This window comes from Meleagris gallopavo, chromosome 14 (genome assembly GCF_905368555.1).
Source record: "Meleagris gallopavo chromosome 14, MGAL_WU_HG_1.1, whole genome shotgun sequence".
Classification (NCBI taxonomy): Eukaryota; Metazoa; Chordata; class Aves; order Galliformes; family Phasianidae; genus Meleagris; species Meleagris gallopavo.
In genome coordinates, this window is record NC_139417.1 from 4,955,178 (window position 1) to 4,974,001 (window position 18,824).

At 38.7% G+C, this 18,824-nt stretch overlaps 1 protein-coding gene across 4 annotated transcripts in view; it reads right to left on the reverse strand.

Annotated features, from left to right (window-relative positions):
* Window positions 1-5,695: 5,695 nt before the first annotated feature.
* The window catches only part of EFCC1 (EF-hand and coiled-coil domain containing 1), a 48,682-nt gene continuing 35,553 nt past the window's right edge, over window positions 5,696-18,824 (reverse strand). The window contains exons 4-8 of one of the 4 annotated variants that reach the window (XM_031555540.2): window positions 17,940-18,072; window positions 17,449-17,611; window positions 12,686-12,844; window positions 9,738-9,807; window positions 5,696-8,269 (exon numbers count right to left, since the gene is read on the reverse strand). In XM_031555540.2, coding sequence (XP_031411400.2) covers window positions 8,136-8,269; window positions 9,738-9,807; window positions 12,686-12,844; window positions 17,449-17,611; window positions 17,940-18,072 — 659 coding nt within the window. In that variant the 3' untranslated portion in view covers window positions 5,696-8,135. Of the gene's footprint in view, window positions 8,270-9,737; window positions 9,808-12,685; window positions 12,845-17,448; window positions 17,612-17,939; window positions 18,076-18,824 lie in introns of all 4 variants that reach the window. The other 3 variants (XM_085235682.1, XM_085235683.1, XM_085235684.1) reach the window with 3 other exon arrangements.

Sequence of the window (18,824 nt, forward strand, 5' to 3'; positions counted from 1 at the left end):
AGCAAACAAAATAAAGAAGGCATGTGCTTGCTGTCTTTCTCTTGCTTTGCAAATGCAAGCATTTTTGACTGTCATGCTTACAGTTTCTGCTCATAGTATGGAGAGAAATATTTTCTTATTCTTGCATATCCAATATTAATTTTGTTCAGAGAAATACATGAATCAACTGATGAAACACAATAATTATGGATACTTCCCTCCTGAGGAGAGTTTTCCACATAAGATTGTGAAGGTGGTGGGAGTTCTGTGGGCTGATTCATAATAAATAATACATGTGTTTTAGAGCACAAAGACAAATGAGAATTGTTAGAAATGAGCAGGGAATATAAAGCACTGACACAAGTAGTTGTCCTTGACCAGACAATGTAGAAGTTGGTTGTTGGGAAATATTTCTTATCTGCTTTCTGCCAGACAAAGGACCATTTATTCTTCTGAGACAAAATCTAGGGTCAAAGGAAACAGTGAATACTGGAGGATCTGAAACTGGGGAAGAGTGGATTTCAGTGATTGGCTAAGTGCTCCAGATGTAGCTGAATAGCAATTTATCATTTCATTGTCATTGCTGATTAAACAAAGCAAACATGAAATGCACAAATGGTTTGAGTAGCAAAATTACGTTGTGTTTAGTTAGGAAGAAGTAGTGTGTAAACAGCACAGTGATTGCTGAAGGTATTTTCTGAAGCATTCTTATAACTTATTTCAAGGAAATAAACTCAAATCGGAATGACTTTTCAATTATAGTTCATTTTTCTCCTTATCACGGTGAAAAATCTTTCCAAAGACTTTTCTGCAGGTCTGCTGAACACACTTGCAAGGTAACATAGCCACTGTAGGCCACAAAGTGACTTGTCAGCACTCCTCAGTCTGTAGCTGCAGTACTTTGTATTGAAATTTTTATGTAATATTGGCTGGAAAAGGAGTGATAGTGAAAAAATAAGGGAAAATGTGATTATTTGCTATTTATTTGTCTGACAATTTATGAGCCAGTCAAACGACAGTTCCACTATCTTTCAAAGAACTGTTAATTTTCAGCAGAAGTTCTAACCAGGGCTCCATAATGTTATCATTCAATAGCAGATGCAACTTTAAAATTATTTACAGAGTTGATTTATCTGCACGGGAGTGAATTGAATCTGGAGTCTGTAACAAGGAATTTCCAAAGAACACGTACAAATAGCTGGATTTGGTTCTTTCTATTTTTTAGTAACAGTAGCACATGGGCCCATATGTTGATTTTTGTTACTAATTCTGTTTCTGCCTATAAGGATAGAAGGCCCATCTTGTCAGGCTGAGCAGCCCTAGCTTTCTCAGCCTCTCCTTGTCTGTCAGCTTCTTCAGTCTCTTGTTCATCTTTGTGGCCACTCACTAGACTCCCTTTGGTGATTTAGGGAAAGGACTCTCTTGCACCAGAAGGAAGTGCTGGACTCAGCACTACAGATCAGTGCTGAGCAGGAAGAAAGGATCAATCTCTAACCTGCAGCCCAGGATTCCATTGGCCTTCATCTAGGTTGGAAGACACGGTGATTTAAGTCCTTCCTGATTCCGTGCACAAACCTGAATTTCCACTCCACTTTTCCCAGCTGGCTACTCTAGCTACTGTATTGTTCAGGCTTTTTGTATGAAGGTGGGTATAATCCTGTTGCAGTGCTGCAGTTTGAATGTAGTACCATTCTGGGGCAAAACCCTGTATCTTTGTATTCTTAGTTCCTCTCTGATGATGTCATTCTATCAATAGGCTATTGAATATTTAATTATTTGTATTTATATGTTTGTATATATATTGTATGTGTTTATATTAAATTATACTGAAGTATATTCTTCCTAATTTTTACAGATATTTTTTAATACTAATCCAAGTTCTGCTAGTGTACCTTCAGAAACGTTCCTCAAAAAAGGAAGATTTTTATCCTAACCTGCCATGAAGTTCTTCACATTCAAAAATTTTAAAATATTAGTGGTGACATTTAGAATGCCACATACAAAAGCAGCTGTTCTACCTTGCCAGTGTTGCTTCAGTTCTACATCTGCTGCCATCCTGTTCATACGGGAGATAGAAAAAGAACACAAAAGAATTTGGAGATGCTTTGTACATTCAGTAGAATAGTAGTATAGATTGAGGTCAATACTCAATGACTTGCAACAACTACCTTTTTGTGAAATTTCTAGATGAGCAATTCTCCTTCTCTCTTTGGAAAAAAAAGTTAGAAAAAAGAAACCAAACAATAGTTATAAATATTAATGTCTTTCTTGAGGCTTTATAGCTGTTGAAATGGAGGGCTATATGCATAAGCTAAAAATCTTGCAGTGTAAGTGAGAGCAACACATTTTTGTTACAATTATCACCACAGAAATAAAATGTTCACATTTATCAATATAATACAAAAACCTTATTTATCTTCATTAATAAGTTTGCTTTCCAAATTCCATGCTAAAGACACTTCCTTCATAGATCTGACATCTCGATTCCATACTTCAAATAATTAGGTTAGAGTGTTCATTGCAAAAAACTCAGGTTCTCCATCTGCATCAGTAAATCTTTGGTGTTCTCTGAGTAGGAAAGCATCTGATATGCAATTATTTCTTATTTCTCATGTCCTGAAATATTTCTGTTTCAGGATTTGAAATGCTTCCCGTTTCTTTTCTGTCTCTACTCCCAAGATTGTTGTTCAGTTCAGAGGCTCCTTAAATCTGATTTTGTGACTCAAATTATTAGTTCCGTCACTTTTATTTATATGTAGCTTCAGCCAGATGCATAAAAGCAGCTCCAGTTGTGTTTTCCTTCTTGATAGATTCTCTCCAGCATTAATGATTTTCTCTAAAGCATTCGTTTAACACAAGCTGTCATATGTCTTGAGTTACAAAATGGATGCATGGGATCAGGCATTTTGCTTCCCTCCCTACAAGACTAGAAGCGTAACAGCAGAGTCTGAGAGAACACCTCACACATAGAGAGTATATTCCCATTTTTATACTGAGGAGATGTACCTTGTTATTTGTGGCATATTATGTGCAGTTACAGTAACAGTTAAGCTGTTTACTGCATTCTTCATTGGAGAGAAGTGTGCTGTAATGGTGGAGTTGGTGATGTTTTCTCTGTGCTGTTATGTAAAGGTGACCTAGAAATGGTTTCCATGGTAGTAGCATGTGCTACACACTCTCAATGGCAGCTCTCAGAAGGGGCCCTGGGAGGCTGTTGTGTTTAAAATCTGAGCACATTCAAGAGTCTTTCAAATGACTCTCAAAACCCGGTGACATTTTTGGGTGACTATCAGTCTTTCAGTGGATGAGGCAGTGGTGTCTCAGCCCAGCACATGACAGATGTTTGTTCATGAGCAATTAGCAGCAGCACTGACTTCTTTGGGTGTCCTCAGAGCTGATCCCTGCTGGTTAGAGCTACAGTGCTTGACAAGAAAGCAAGCAGTACTGCTGCATATGCTGGACTAGCACTGTGAATGTATAATCAGTTTAAAAACAAAATGACCTTCCCTTGCTATTGCTCTTTTTTTGGGGGGGAGGGGAAGGGTGTCTAAATATGGTTAGGGCAAGTTGTCTCCTTGTATTTTCAGCTTTCATGTGACCCTCCATGTACTTTCTGTTTTTGCTTTTTTCTTTTTTTTTTTTTTTTTTTTTTTTTTTGCCATCATTCAAATAGAAAATTCCTGATAATATATGGAACATTTACTTTATCAGAGTAATTTTTTTCACTTGTACTTGGAAAAAAAAAAAAATCAATAATAAAGAGTCAGCAAAACCAGAACTATAAAACAATGAAACTTTCTTCAAGAACTAAAATTATTTTTAACTACAGACACTTAGATCTTATGAGCTTTTTGCTTTGCAGTGAGGATGTGGGTAAAACCACTTGAATGGCGATATTTTTCAATGTCATCCTACAGTCTTTGCTTACTCCTTGACAAAGATAAGTTAGCTCATAGTTCTTTGAGGCAGAATCATAAAATAGTAATTTGTAGGGTAATTGTGTCCTGCTCTCAAAAGTGCCATTCATACAAAAAAACCCACAGAGAATAGAGTATCTGAGTGTAGTTTGGAGCACAACTGAATTTCACACTAAGAAACACACTCTGATGCTTTTGCATTATGCAGAATTATGAATAACATTATTAAACAGATAAGATAATGTAAATATTAAAAGATTGAGTGTCTTTCAATTCCATGAAATTATAAATCTATGAGAAACCCTTTGGCTGGTAATGTGATAAGACACACATGCTGGGAATATGTATTGTCATTCTATCATACCTAGCAATTCTATTTTATGCAGCACTGTTTAATAGTGTTCCTCTTAGCAGTAAGATGAATACAAAGATTGAAGTCTGAACAGCCTTTTATCATGAAATGCACCATCTAGTAAATTAATTGACTATATCATAAAGGAGAGGAGATTCAATGTCAGCAAATTCAGCAAACATACATGCCAGTGCCAGGGATCTTTTTTCTTCCCAAAGTGTGTACAAACACCAGTAACCTTTTAGAGCAGCTCTGGTTGGAGACTTCCACATTCGTTTGGTGCTAAAATTTTGTAAATCCCATAGGTGACAAGAGGTCACTTTCAGCTATTTCAGAGAGAAGTTCACTGAAAACAAATGGTTTAATCATTATATAATTTTATATATCAGGTGGAGTTTGAAACACTAGTAGTTCAGAACTTGTAGTAAGTAAAAAATGGAGGAGACTTGTAGGGGTGAGGTTAGAAGTGTTGGACCACTCCAGGCAGCTTTTTGGGGGAAGGGTGGACATCAGTGTTAAAGCATAATATCTGAGAGCCTGAGGACTTACTGCTCTGTAGTTAGTGGTGAGGAAGGAATTCTCTGTGGGGAATTAATTACATTAGGGAGTTCCAGCAGACATAAATCAAAGGAAATTTTCTGTTTTCTGTAAGAATGGAATTACTATCTGGGAGAAAAAAAAAAATATCTACATTTTGGAATGAGCATGCTGGTGGTAGGATAAAATCAAGCATGATATAAGACCGAAGTTCAGCTACAGTGTCTCAAATCTAGCATAATTATTTAGCCCTTTTAGTCTTTTTAGCCCCTGTATAGATGCCTGTTGGCTTTTTAAACAAAGACAATAGTTCAGTTATCTTCTATAGCAAGACCTAAGTGACCTTTTACCAGCTGGAACCTGTGCAGCAGAGCTCTGGTCTCATCTGGTAGCATGCCATGTGTGTAGCATTCCATACTGTTCTTCCTACTGAACAAGGAAATGCTGGGAAGGAATGCTCTGAGGGCTTTTGACTACTTTACAGACTTTTAGATGGGCAATTACACTTGCTGTGTTTGCAGCACATGTGCTGTGAATTTTTTTTAACTGATAAGTAAACATGGAAGCAAATTTTATTACCGTGTGGTAAACATAAAATAAAAGAGTTTGCAGATATCTGTGATAGAGGTGTGCAGTTGTACTTTTTAAATGGAAGGCTCCTGAGCATGCTCTGTTATCTTTTCAGTTTTTTTTTCATGTGGGCAATTTTTTTTACAAAATGGTGATATGTTCCCTGCAATGTGAAACACTCATCTCTGAAAATCTAAGATCTACATGCTAATGAGAAATCACAGAGTACATTACTGCAAGGACCTTTCAAAGGAGGTATCTGTTATTCAGCCAACAGTGCAGGTCATAAATGTTCCCCCATTAATGTTTGAAATGTTGTGAAGATAATAATGAGACATGATTAGGTATTTCTGTTTATTTGGTAAAAATTCAAACACTACAAAAGGCAAGATTTAATTTTTTTTTTAATAAAAGGTAGCTGAAATCTGCTGAGGTAACTGGACTGAAGGAGGTCTCCAGAAAACCTAGGGCTTTGGGTTTGCTTCTCAGGATTTCTATACAGTCTCTTTTGAATGAATTTCAAATAATAAATTAAGCTGTGGGAGCCTACCTGCTTTTGAAGCAAAACTAGAAATTTCTCAGTTACATTGATCTAAAATCAGAGATTTATACAGCTTCGTATTAAATATTAATCACCCAGCAACACTGAGGTTGACAGACTTAGTATAAAACACTGAGGTAAAAGTATTTCAGAAAATAATCAATTTTAAGGTCAGTAAAGAAGGTCTTTAAAAATGCTTTATTCTGCCTCTGATTTACAGGATTTGAGAGCTGCCTCTTGATCCATCCTGAAGAACACATTCGTCTTAGAAAATACTGTAAGTTTGACTTGCTCCTCATAAATTGCCTTTTGAAGTTAAAATAATCAGCCTTTTTTGTATGCACCTGAATTGCTGCAGCAATGAAACATTCTCTCCAGCTACACTGAAAATAACAGAGAGAAGTCCAACTCTAAAGATTAATCAGGATATGCTGATGTATCAAAAATCATTTTGATATAGCCATTTCTAAGGAAGTAAAGATGTCCTTATTTGAGACTAACTTAACAAGATATGATTTAGGTATTTCTTTTGTCATTTAAATGGTGTCTGTTTATTCAGAAAATCTTCCATTTATCTCAGCTGTTTGCTATTTCCTTAACACCAGCTTAGGTGATAAGTGACATTTTTCAATTTCTGTTTACGGCTCAACTGCTGCTTGGCTGAGCTGGGCAGCACTCACTCAGACTGTATTGCTCCTCCCCTCTTTTGTCATTAGCACATCAGTCTGCTTACATCTAGGTTTCTAGAAATAGATGAGAAGGTTAAGTAGAAACTCGGTGGAAAAGATTCAAAAAATATACAATTAACGTAGCACTATTAAGACATTGTTAAGTATACATAATACAAGTACACATGCATATGTATATATGCAGTAAATATTACTAATTTGGATGCTGATAGAATCCTGCAATACATGAAGGTAGCCATAATCAGGTATGTATGTGCATTGTAAACCTATTTCTGAAGTGCCCCTGCACATAGATCATGCTTATTTAATAATTTCATGACATTTTCTCTCTTCCTGGGAAAGTCCTAGGCATATATAAGCTATAGAGTGCATTATGAACAAAAAGAAATAGAAAGCCTCTTAATCCCCAAATTGGATTGTGGCACGAATCTTTTTTTTCATATGAAATCAATTTTCATGCCTATCTCAGGCAAATAAATTCATATTCTTAGAAGATCTCCAGTGCATTTTTTAAATAACATAAGTTCAACTGAATGGTTTAGGGACTCCTTTAGTTTCTATGTTTGAGAGTTGAATGAAACAGTGAAAGTATTATAGAAGCAATATGTATTTTTTTTCCAATTCTGCCCCCAGGAATTATTCTGTTGCTGATTAAAATGACACCATGGTTAGGCTCAGCATTTTACTTTAATTTGTTTGCTAGTGGGGCCCATCTTTGTGTGAGCCCACTTGTACTGAGGGAAATTAAATGAGAAAACAAGGTCAGGTAGTGCACGTGGCTTTTGCTTGTGCAACAATGGCAGCTGCTGCAAAGTGAGTGTTTCAGTCCTTGCCCTTGGGCTGGGGAGCAGTGTTGTATTATACCTTTTTCAAGAAGTAAAATGCAAATTTTAATATAAAATCTAAGACTTTTGTCAGCAAAGGCTATTGTAGGCATCTGTGTAATTGCAAATATGAAATTCAGCATAGCAATAGCAAATCTATCTTTAGCATTAAATAAAGTGAATAATTGAATTGCATATACAGCACACAAATATGTTTTATACATGAGTCCTTAAGACCTGCACTACTGGCATACACTTGAGTGTATGTTTTTAATATAGTCATTTGGTTACTTGTATGTTACAGAAGCAGTTTACTTGCCATTGAATACATAGGCAGATTTTTGCTTCTGAACTGAGTTATCACAAAAGCTAGAATTTGTGCTCAGGCAGCATGTAACCAGGGCTGTAAATCTAAATGGGTCAGGTTGATGTATTTGGAATTCTTTTTATTTGGTTAACCAGTTCAGTTCCAGGACCGTTGTGCAAGGATGGCTAGGCTGCTAAGTAAGGTAATGCTCTGTAACTTAAGGGAGGACATGATGTTAGCTGAGAAACCGACGCTCTTCCCAGAAATAGCAGATGTTTGATATCATGGCTTTATTATTCTTTTGCTCTTCTCCATTACTGAGCTACTTTGAATTTGACAAATCTTATTCACTCATCCCGTGTTTGAATGAATGAGAGCTGTTGCTCAGTTGGTCGTGTGGCTGTAGCTGGCACTGCTGCTCAGCAGGAGATGACCAGTGGGTTAGACAAGGACTGGCGACTCTGAGCCTCCTCCAGAGGCTGGCTTTGTAAGATTTCACAGGCTGTCAACTCGTGGTAAAGAGTATCTAGGACTTCAAACAGGTGGGCTTTTCCTTTAAAAAGAAAATGGCAAACATTATCATTTGAACAAAGACAGAAATTTGCACTTAAGCCATCATAACTCTGTCTTCTTTACAGGTACCAGTGCAAGTAGTTAACAAACAGTATCTACATTCTGAGATCAAATGATTAATTCCCATTTCTATACAAAAAAAGGGTCTGTTTTCTTTACTATTTCTCTTGCTTTACTCACTGCTTATTGAGTACTCATGTACTTGTATAAAAATAACTATTTTGTATCACAGTAAAAAGTTGCTCATCCAACTATCCACTTACTTAGTCTTGTCAAACATGTAGAAAATGTTTGATTCAGAGACTTAGGAAAGCTGCTTAAGTCACATTAAGTGCACAGTCAGAAAATGGAAAGCAGAGAAGGGGAAGAGCTTATGGCAATGGTGATACAGAATGTACAGAGAGCTTCACAAGGCTACTTCAACATTTAACTCATTTTAGAAAGCTGAACTGTGCTGCAGTTACAGAGGGAGGTAATTTGTTTCAGCAGCATCATTCAGAGTCAGCATTCCCCTGCAGCATGAGTAGTAGTACCCTTTGAACACGTGTAGTGTGGATTTTCCAGTCTCCTCCTGTGTTTGACAAGGCAATAACTGATCTATAGGTCAGATATAGTTTCTTTCTGTATAGGTGTCTTGGAGCCAGTTGCTGCACACTAGTAACAGCAAGGCTTTGGAACAGAAAAACCCAGGATGCTTTGTGTGGTGTTCTTCCTAAATCACTGTTATTAATATTCTCCAAAACCAAACCCTCGGGCCACATCTACTCTTCTATAATCTTGTCTTTGATTACCATCTCCCTGTTAAAAGCCCCTACAAACCATGTTCTTAGGCTTGGTACAGAATGTTCCTTCTTTGAAGGTAAGTACAAATGCTCTGCTAATAGGAACAAAGTAATCAAGACTAAACCTCTGGGCTGTGATCCCTGTATAGTTCCGACAAAGGCAGCTCTGGTACATTGGACCATTGTCCAGGGAGGGGATATTGCAAGCTGAATTTTCATAAGGGGAAAATGAAAGATTATTAGAGGAGTTCAAGGTTGAAGCAGTTTGTTTATTAAAATATTTTTTAATCCCTTGTTGTTGCTGCAGAACAAGAATACAACATGCACCCAGATAGGAACCTAATAAACAGCTGGCTTACATATTCAGTGTCATGGTTTTGAATGAGGCTCTAACAACATTAGTGGAATACTGAACTGTTCCCCTACTGCCAAATTCCAATTACAATCTAGCTAAAAAATGCCCTGGATGCTTTTCTGTTTCTGAAGTGTAGTAAACTAGAAAGCATCATTGTCTCCTGGTAATCTTCCTGTGTAGTATTTCTTTCTCCCCACCCTGTCCCCCAGCATTTGGAATTTTTTTCACACTTGTTTTTTCATTATCTAGTGTTGTTCCTAAAAGGACTATTTTCATCCTTCTTGGTTTTCATGCATGATTTACTTTCTTACCATGTTGGGGGTCATGACAGGATTCCAAAGTGCTCAGCAAGATTTTCCCCAAGGCTCGCTTAGATATGTTCTTTAAAAAAACAAAATAATATTATGGCACAATTATGTTCTTCACCAGTTTAAATGTATGCAGTAAAATCTATATGTTTTTGCACAATGTGTTTGCATTTGAAAAATCAAAACAAAACTGAATTCTGATGATGCAAGACCTGGTACTGGCTTTATTTTCATGCATTTTAACTTAGATACTGTTCAAATAACAGCAGTTTGTCCCCAGTTCCTTAATATGAATGTAAAAAGAGAATCTGTAGTCATTCAGTGTTGTTTTCTGATCTTGTGTATGAACTAATCTAGATGGCAAGAAGTGTAAGCAGCATGTGCATAATAAATGTTTGTTCAGGCCTCTGCTAAGCCTGTGTTGAAAAAGAAATGGTCAAATTTTGCAGTGTTATCTCAGAAGGAGCTTCTCAGCCCCATCTGTTCTGAGATTTATTGGGGACTATTTTAGGTGTAGACAAAACAGAGATTGTTTATGTCATGTGGCAGGCCTGCTGTTACCTTGAGACTGAGATGTAATAATCATTAGCAAAAGAGAGAGGACTGTAAAAACTACATAGGATTTGGACAGTCTGCTTTACTAATAGTTTTATATTAGAAATTTGTTCTGATGTTCATAATAATCTGGAAAGCAAATTCTCTTAATTTTGTTGTCTAGACACTAATGCATGCTTTATGGGAAATGGTCTTGCAATTATTTTAATTAACACTTAGAGCCTCCATGTCTGTAGGGACAGATTGTCCTTGTTAAAACTTTGCAAACTGAAATTAGATGAAAGCTTTTCTTGAGGAAAGACGATGCACCTACCAGCAGCTCAGGCAACATTGCTACTGCTTACTAAAGTCGGTCATCTGCCCTCTGCGTATCTGCCCCAGTTGGGCTGGTGCATAGTGAAAAAACAGGTTCACAGAATCAAAAATAACAGAATCACAGAATCTTAGGGATTGGAAGGGATGTTTAGGGATCGTCAAGTCCAACCCTGCTGCTAAAGCAGGTTCCCTATAGTAGATTGCACAGGAAAGTGTCCAGATAGGTTTTCAATATCTCCAGAGAAGGAGACTTTTGTGGCAGGCTGGGATTACACAGGATCTCTGCAACACATTGTGAGCTTTTAAGACTCCTGACAAAGTGTGTTTGCCTTTGGAAAGTCATTGCTCTCTAGTAGAGTCTGTTGCAAATGAGATACTGGGGTGTTTGTAACATGAAGGAATATGTAATATGCTAGGAAATTGACATTTAAAACTATAGTTACTGATGAATAAGTTTTCTTTTGCTTGAATTGTAACCCATTAGAGATTTAGGGGATCCTTGCTAAATTCTACTGGGAATGCTGTAAATCTCTTTGTTCATTGACAACATCATTGTCTGTACTTGTGCTATGAAGCTGGCAACATGCAATGGCTTATTTCTAGCAAAGATTAGCATTTAGTGCTATTATCACCAAGACATGGCACGCTGGGTGATGGATTGTCTCCTAAGCAGAAATGATTTGCAATAATATAAGTGACCAGTGAATGATGTGTTGAAATCTTGACACAGAAGGTTATTATGCAGGCTGCCACTCATAATTGTTACTAGTTTAATCCTCCACTGGATTGTTATTGATGCATATGTCAGACTAAAAGTATGAAAGGAGAATTTCCTTGTCAAGTGTTGAATAAGTTACCACATTCTGAGATATTGCACTTGTTCCCTGGAGTCATCAGTGGAACATGAAGATGCTTCTACCAGAGCACAGTGCTCATCTGAGGAAGCATTCTCATCTCACACAGATTAAGCAAAGCTTTGCTGAAAATTGAGGAGAATTCTGAATCATTATCAAAGATAATAGCTCCCAGCAGTACAGTATGGCTCCCAACATACCCCATGTTCTGCAGATTATCCAATTTGCCTGTCTTTTGGCTGGCCATTATCAGTCCCCGAGAAAGAGACTGAGATTTGTTTTCTAAAGCTTACCACACTGGCCATGTACTTCTGTGATGTCCTTGTATCCACCTTTATAAATCCATGCTTGGATTATTAGTCAGATAAGAAACTTCTCACAGAAAAATACAATATTGGTATATGAGAAGGGGTATTATTGCTTTAATACTGAATCAGTGCTACTGTAGGATGCAGTTAAAAAAAGGCTCCCAGCTTTTTTTTTTTTTTTTTTTTCAATTTTGTTGCAGGCTTCCTAAAGTGCTGGACTCTTATTCACCTACAGAACACTGACCTCAGGTTCAAGCTGAGGCCTTGGCCTCCATTGGTGCTGGGAGCCTGTGCTTTGCAAAGGCAGGATCCCTCTGATCAGCTGCTATGGCAAGGCAGAAGATGCCGCCGTGCATGGATGCTGTACAGCAGGTAGAGCCTGAGGCTGAGCACAGTGTTGCTGGTGCTCCTGTACAGGCTGTCATGGAATGCTCACTTCCTAGTTTTCTACAACTTGTGACTTGAGACTGAGACATAAAAAGGTTTTTGAAAAAAGAGATTAGAGTGTTTTAGCCAAATTCCAGCCTGGAAGGCCACTTTCTGCTTACCTAAGTACTTGACAAATGTTTTCACTTCCTTCACCATAATGTCATATAATGTACAGAAGGGGATTGTGTTGTTGCTGCATTTTACCATGCCTCCGTGTAGTCCATGCTGATATGTAGTTTCAAATTCCTCTAAATAATGAGAACTTGAGGACCCACATCCAAGGAGACCTCTAGAACTCTTTTTGAAAGTCATTCTGAGTAGTTTAAAAGTTCTCTGAAATCACTAGGCAGTTCCAAAGGCAAATGCATGTAAAAATGTTTCTTGGTGTAAAGGATTTTGTGCTGAATGGAATATATGAATATCACTTTTTGGTTTGAAAAGAACACTATCATAAATAGCTTTAAGTTACTGGACTACTTTCTTGTCATACCAAGTCTCGCAGCTGTTGAAGAAGCTGTAAAACATCCATGAGCTTTTCTTCCACCAGTGACAGCCTAACTCTCTCAGTCTCCAACATCTGTAGCTCCATCTTCAACATTTCCGTTTCCTCCACCTTTTGCTGCAGTTCAGTTAGCAATGGGCCTTTCATCTGGATAATGACACAGGAATTAAAGCACTGGAGCTTTTAACTTTCTTGCCTAACAATTGCAAAGCTGAGTTATCCCCTTTATCTGATAAATGTCAGTTCACTTGAGAAGATTACCTTGAAAAATACATTTCTTTAATGTACTATATAAAGAATCAGTAGTTACTAGGAAATGCATGCTTTGCACTTGCACATAATGGCAATTCATTCAAGATTGGATGCTAGCAGATCATTCAGAAATTTTATGTACTAGCATTCCTACTTTAGCTTTCTAAGGCTTTGCATTCCTGTGGTCCTCTATAAAACATAACTGATTTGTGTTCCCTCACCAATGCGGTTGTGTTTTGGTCTTGCAGCTCCTTCAAGTCAGTTATCTGTATATTCACTGAAACAGGAAGGTAATTAGCCAAATTTCTTCAAACTATTTTGGCTGAGGGAAAAAAGAAAAGTCCTACAGAATGATTTCCAAGATTATGGCTCTGCAAAACACTGGCACACTTTGCAACTAAGCACATAAAGGTCCAGATTCAGCAAGACTTTAGAATGATCTACTGAAATTCTGCACAGGAGTGGTCTTCTTAGATCTGGACCTACGAAAGCTGAACCAATCTGTTAGTTTTCTAAACCTGCCTGTGAAAAAAATTTTAAGGATTTGAACATTACTTTTTAATGCAGAACTTAAGTGACTAATGCTGTACAAGAATGCCACTGCACCTTTTGAAAAAGTAAATATCTTTTTTTGCCACAGACCCACACCCACTGCAGACGCATGGCTAACTTGCTAAATTGAGCCTGGAAAGCATCCTCTGGAAAATATGTCACTTATATGTCAATGCTGGACCTTTGAGAGCACTGACAGATTTCAGTTTTATGAATTTCATTTCCCATTCATTGCTGAACCCAGCATTCTGAAATTGCCAGTTAATGAAATTTCTTGTTGCAAATAAAATCTGTTTATTAACATTACGTTGAAAACCAAAGTCATGTGAGGTAAATGCTAAGTTTACTGGCATTTGTTTATCATCTTTTATCTTTATTGCAGTTTTAGGAGTACTTAGAGAGAACCAGAAAGGCTGCAGACCTCAATATATGCAGTACTTAATAGATTTTATTTGTGGAGATTTCTATCCTAATGGATTTTTAATAAATGGGAAAGAATTTCAGTTCCCTAACACATAAATGCCATTAGAATAAAAAAATAAATTAGTCCCTGATTCACAATGAGCCTTGCAGAAGGTTTTAGTTTCTGACAGTGCTAAAATGTTGGCTGTTAGTTGGCACTTATTGCTCCATCAGATGCAAATTTCCCTGTTACATTAACTCTCTGTGTGCTGTGCTGTGTGAGGCCTTCCAGCTCCTCTGACCTCTGACATCTCAGAACAGCTACAGAAGCTTGAATCACTTAATCTGGCCCATTTGCCGAACAGTGATTTCAACATTACTGTATGAACACCCTTTTAGATGAAGAAACTAACGTTTTCCTGTATGTTGAGCCAACTTTGTTACCCTAATGTGGCAGCAGTCTGACTGAGATGCTCTAAAGGCTATGTGAGGCTTTCAGTGAATTAAACAGAAGGTTTCCTTTATTACATTGCAGAATGCTCTGCATTGTAAATGCCACCTGCCACAGATGTTCACTAAGCACAGGAAGTGGTTGTATTTCCCTGTAGAACAGGAACGGTCATACGAAGTTACACAAAAGAAAGAAATGTCATTATTTTTATGTGTGAAACGGACTTTCCAAAAATGCAGTCAAACAGATGCTCATGGAAATTGATAACTGGTGCCCATCTATGCTGGTGCACCCTGCCAGGTCCCTGTGCCCATACCATCACATAGCCACTGCTTTCAGCTGCTGCTTTAGTCGTGTTGGCTTGCAGTGAACCTCTTTTCTTAGCTGTTATAGTATAACAGACTTCTTGTCCTATGTAAGCATGCTAGTTTCTGGATACTTTTATATTTACATACATTTGTATGTATGTGTACATCGGGTTTTTTCTCTCATCTTATTGTGCTTTCAGACAGTAGCTCAATGTAGTGCTAAAACATTCTGACTGCTTTCCCTAGATAGGTTACATCTAATACCTGCTGATAACTTAACATTTGCATATAAGAAAATGATGATTGTAGAGCACAAGCTATTTTTAAAACTTAGATAATGAGGAGGGATGGTGAATAAGGGGCTCAGAGGAGTGGGTTGTGTCCTGGGTTCTACCCAAGTCCCTTAGCACAGCCCGATTTTGGATCTGTGCCTTGGTTGTGAAATGGAAATACTACCTTGCCAAATGTCAGTTTTGAGAATAAGCTGATAGGTGGTACCCTTAAAAAAGAGAGAGGAATGCTACAGGAAAAAACTAAGCTCTGGAGTACAGCACACAAATAAAGCTAGGATAATGAATAAGAAGGATAACGAATAAAAAAGATGTGGAGCTCTTGGAGCGGATCCAGAGGAGGGCCACTAAGGTGATTTGAGAGCTGGAGCACCTCTCCTGTGAGGAAAGGTTGAGGGAACTGGGCTTGTTCAGCTTGGAGAACAGAAGGCTCCAGGGAGACCTCAGTGTGGCCTTCAGTACTTGGAGGGAGTGTATAAACAGGAGGGGGAACGGCTGTTTGTGAGGGTGGATAGTGATAGGACAAGGGGAATGGTCCTAAACTGAGACGGGGGAGGTTTAGGTTAGATATTAGGAGGAAGTTTCTCACCCAGAGGGTGGTAAGGCACTGGAACAGGTTGCCCAAGGAGATCTTGGATGTCTCATCCCTGGAGGCATTCAAGGCCAGGCTGGATGTGGCTCTTGGCAGCCTGGTCTGGTGGCTGGCAACCTGCACATAGCAGGGGATTGAAACTGGATGAGCACTGTGGTCCTTTTCAACCCGGGCCATTCTGTGATTCTATGATTAATTAGACTGCAGAAGTCCTGAAGGACTGCACTGTATGTTCTACTGAAGTTAAGGAGGCTGTCATATTAGTCTCATGTTTGCAAGCAATGAAGCTGAGAAAAGTTTCACAGAACAGGAAGAAAACAGCAGCAAAACTCCAGAATGAAGTGATGAACTGTGCTGTGCAAACGATCTTTTAAATCAATTCACCCTCAAAGGAATGGGGGGTGGCCACTGTAGCACCAGTTTTTAAGAGATGCTGCAGAGATGATTTGAGGAGCAGCAGTCACCTTGAGAGTATCAGCGATGCTGTCTGGCAAACTGTCAGAAACTGTAATGCAGAAGGGACTTGGTGAATATATAGACAAACATAAGGAAGGAATCCATTAGATATATTTGAGAGCATGTATGAATAATGTTAATTCAGATGAATGTATTTTGAATCTGCATAAAAGTTTTGAGAAGATGCGTAGCCAAAATGTAACTGCTACAGGACAGTAGTGCAGGTAACTCCTGCTATGGACTCACAGTGGTTAAAAGATGGGGGTTGAGCACAGAATGGCAGACCCAGACTGGAGGGTCAGCATTCACAAGGAAGGATCTCACAAAGATCTGACTTAAGACCTGAGCATTTTCATTAATTATTTCAAGGAGGAGTGAACATCAAAGTGTTTGTTTGCTACTGATACATTTTGAGGGGGTGAGAGGAAGGATGTAATCAAAGCCTGCATAGAACTACTGCTGGATTGCATGATACTGAATAACTGCAATAAAAGAGCAGAAGGAGTTCAATGCCAATATAGCAAAATAAGGCATATAGGAAAGGTACACAGTGTCATAAACATGCAGTGATGATGACTACAATTCAAGGAGATCTAGGAGAGCTGCAATCTCCTGAGAATAGCTCTGTGGTCACCAGAGATCAAAAGGATACTTGCTAGTAGCTATTAGAATAGGAACTGGGGAAAAAACAGAAACTATAACTATGCTGTGATGGACTTGTATTCAGCTCTTCTCATTCAAAAAAAGGGTAATAGAGCTTGAAAAGTACATTGAAAAATAAAATAGAATAAGGGAAGGAATGGCTTCTATACAAAGTGAGCTGAAGCAGGCTAGGAGTGGTTGGTTACAAGTGAGGCAGTGTTTCTCACTGCAAAAGACTATAAACTATTTTTCCCAAGCAAAAGAACTAAGAGCGGATGATTCAGCAACAGATTTAAAGTGAACAAAACAAGTCCTCAAAGCTTCTCTCCTTGTAACTAATTTGTGTGACTCTTAGCTGGGAGGTAGCAAATGCATTGCCAGCAAAAGAAAGAGAAGGTTACATAGGTGTTAAATAGCTCCAAAACTGGCCATTAAACATGAAGCTGTCAATGCATTGTCCGGTTTAAGGTGCGTCTGTTCCCTGTTTGTTGGAAACCAGGTGACTAATACCAAGAGGTATCAGTGAACATCTTAGGCCAGTTCAGAAAAGAATGGTATTTGAAGAGCTTGGGTTTGACTGCAGCTGGTGCACATTTCATCCTCCAAACAAATGGAGGTTCAAGTTGGAGCCATGCTGAAAATGCAGGTGGCACAGGAAAGCATGACATAGTTTTGCAAAAGAGTAGCACAGGGAGAAATGCCAGGGATAGAAAGTGGAAGGGCTAGAATAAAATTCATATGGATACAGGTGTAGCCAGTTAAAGGTACAGAAACAACTGCTTCAACATACGCTTGGCACCTGTTACCTCCTCCATATCTGTTTCCAGTTTCTTCACCTCGTGCCCCTTAAGCTCCAGCTGCTCACTGAGCTGGCTGATTCGTTCCTCTAGCTCCTCAGCAGCTTCATAGCCATCAGCACTGCTGGTCTCCAAGTAAGTCATGAACTTTTTCCGTTTTTTTTCATCACATCTATGTGTATATATATGAAGAAAAAAGTGAGTGAAAACTCATGATGATCTGTGTTTTAAAAAATATATAAAACAACATCAAGAACATACAAAACCCCTCCAACCCAACCTTCCCCCAGATCTTTTGGCAGAGCAGGTAATGAAGGGGTCCCAGCTGATGCTGATTAGGATTAGGTGTGAGCATTTAGGTCATTGTTTGCCCCATGCTGCACACCAGCCTGCTGATTTTGGTTCTACAGGATTACTGCCTCTTACTGAAGCCACAGTGCCAACAGATCATGAGGTAACATTCTCAAAGAGCTCAGGTAAAACAAATCTCAGGATCATACCCACTGCCACAGCAAGGGAGCTTGGCCGCTATTTCCTTTACGTAGGCTGCCTGGGGCTGCTGGTCTCCTGCCCACTTCTCCTCCTCTTCATCAGAGGCCGCCTGGCCCTCCACTGCCCGGAACAGCTGCTCATCTGCTGAGAAATCAAAGCTGCTCAGCTACAAAACAACCCCAACGTACCACAGCTGTGACAACTGACACTGGTGGGACAGAGGTTTAAACTGCTTGGATAAGGCATGGCCCTGGGGCTTTCATCAACTGTGGAAAGAGGCTTAGAGCTTGGGCAATAGTGTCTCGGCAGAGATTATTATTTTAGGGACACTGAGCACTTCAGCACCCTCTTGCAGGTAACCTGCAGCTGTTTTCTTTACTTTCATTTAAGCATGAATAGATGATGTGTTATTAAGGTAGCACAACTACCTTTCACATATAAAATTGAATATATAATCTTCAGTAGGAATGAAACTGTTGTATTTGTTAGGGTGAGCTTTTTTTAAAATTATTTTTCACTATCCAAGTGTGTATTTGGAGTGCAAAAGTTTGAATTAATTTTTCTCTGATTTGTTGTCTTATCGTGTTTTGTGAGGAGGGCAATTGAACGTTTGACCTGTAGGAACCAACCTTAGGTTTATCTATGTAATGTAAACATAATGTAAATGTAATGCCTCCTCGTGTGCCAAGTACGTTATTAACGATGTGTCCATAACGTGTGTATGCATACACGTACCGCTCCAGAAATATTTCAATACTTTTTAAGCTGTATATTAGAAAAGCCGTTGTATTTATCTCTTGCTTTTACTCCAAGAAGGTATTTGCTGGATCCCGGGAGGCTCGCGCTGCTGGAGCGGACGCGGCGCTCCGTTGCGTGGCGTTGGCGAGCCCAGC